Here is a 1,184-nt window from a genome sequence, read left to right as displayed (position 1 = left end):
AACGAAAGACCTAGGGACGTGAGGGGGTCGTTGCGTTGAAGCTTGACATGTCCAAAGCCTATGATCGGGTGGAGTGGGAGTTTCTTCGGGCAGTGTTGCTCAAGATGGGGTTTGGTATTCGTTGGGTTGATATTCTGCTAGAAACGGTAACCTCAGTTTAGTACCATATCTTACATGATCAGCGGCATTTGGGACCAATTAATCCAGGAAGGGGGCTTCGTCAGGGGGACCCGCTTTCCCCGTATTTGTTCCTCTTTGTAGCCGAGGGGTTGAGTGCTATGATTGAAAGAAGCATGACGACGGGCCGATTGCATGGGGTTTCGGTGGCTAGGGGTGCACCTTCTATCTCTCATCTCCTCTTTGCAGATGACTCCTTCCTGTTTCTACGGGCTAATGAGGAGGAAAACGTCCAAATGAGGTATGTGCTTGACACTTATGCCAGGGCTTCTGGCCAGCATATTAATTATGATAAATCTGCTGCATGTTTTAGTACAAATGTGCCACATAGTAGAAGAAATGAGGTTGTTGATATTCTGGGTGTGGAGGAGGGTGAAACGAGTGGGAAGTACTTGGATTTGCCATCACTGGTGGGGAGGAGGAAAAAGGCTATTCTGGGGTTTCTGAAGGATCGTATACTCACCAGGGTCCGTTCTTGGAATGCCAAGTTCTTGTCAAGAGCTGGGAGGGAGGTTCTTTTGAAAAATATTTTGCAGGCAATGCCAGCATATGCTATGATGGTGTTCTTGCTTCCCTTGGGGCTTTGTCGGGAAATAGAGGTGATTATGAATCAATACTGGTGGACTGGTAGTGTGGGAAATGGCCGTGGGATAAGGTGGCGTTCATGGGAGGGTCTGTCAAGGCCTAAAGCATATGGTGGAATGGGCTTTCGTCGTGTACATGAGATGAACAAAGCGTTACTAGGGAAGCAGGCATGGAGGTTAATTTCCAATCCCACAAGCCTAGTGACCTGTGTGTTTAAGGCTCGCTATTACTCTGATTGTGACTTTTTTTATGCCAGGGAAGGGAGCAACCCATCCTACATTTGGCGGGGTATGCTGGAAGTTAAAGGCTGTTTGAAGGAGGATTGTAGAAGGGTCATAGGCGATGGCAATGGGACTATTATTGGCAGGGATCCTTGGCTACCTGTGGATGATAATCCGTTTGTGAAAACGGAGTTGCACTAG

The 1,184-nt window shown here is 47.9% G+C and overlaps 1 protein-coding gene across 1 annotated transcript; it reads left to right on the top strand.

The window, feature by feature from the left end:
* The first annotated feature begins 293 nt into the window (after positions 1–293).
* On the top strand, positions 294–1,184 carry LOC109191385. Its single transcript, XM_019342029.1, has one exon. The coding sequence runs from the start codon at positions 294–296 to the stop codon at positions 1,182–1,184; it is 891 nt and encodes a 296-aa protein (XP_019197574.1).

Source organism: Ipomoea nil, unplaced genomic scaffold, assembly GCF_001879475.1.
Source record: "Ipomoea nil cultivar Tokyo-kokei standard unplaced genomic scaffold, Asagao_1.1 scaffold1622, whole genome shotgun sequence".
NCBI lineage: Eukaryota > Viridiplantae > Streptophyta > Magnoliopsida > Solanales > Convolvulaceae > Ipomoea > Ipomoea nil.
The sequence above is the reverse complement of the archived record's forward strand: the minus strand, read 5'-3'. Positions and strand labels throughout refer to the sequence as shown.

Bases quoted from the DNA above. Each gene is read 5' to 3' on its own strand.
- LOC109191385 (XM_019342029.1), top strand. From the start codon at position 294: ATGACGACGGGCCGATTGCATGGGGTTTCGGTGGCTAGGGGTGCACCT.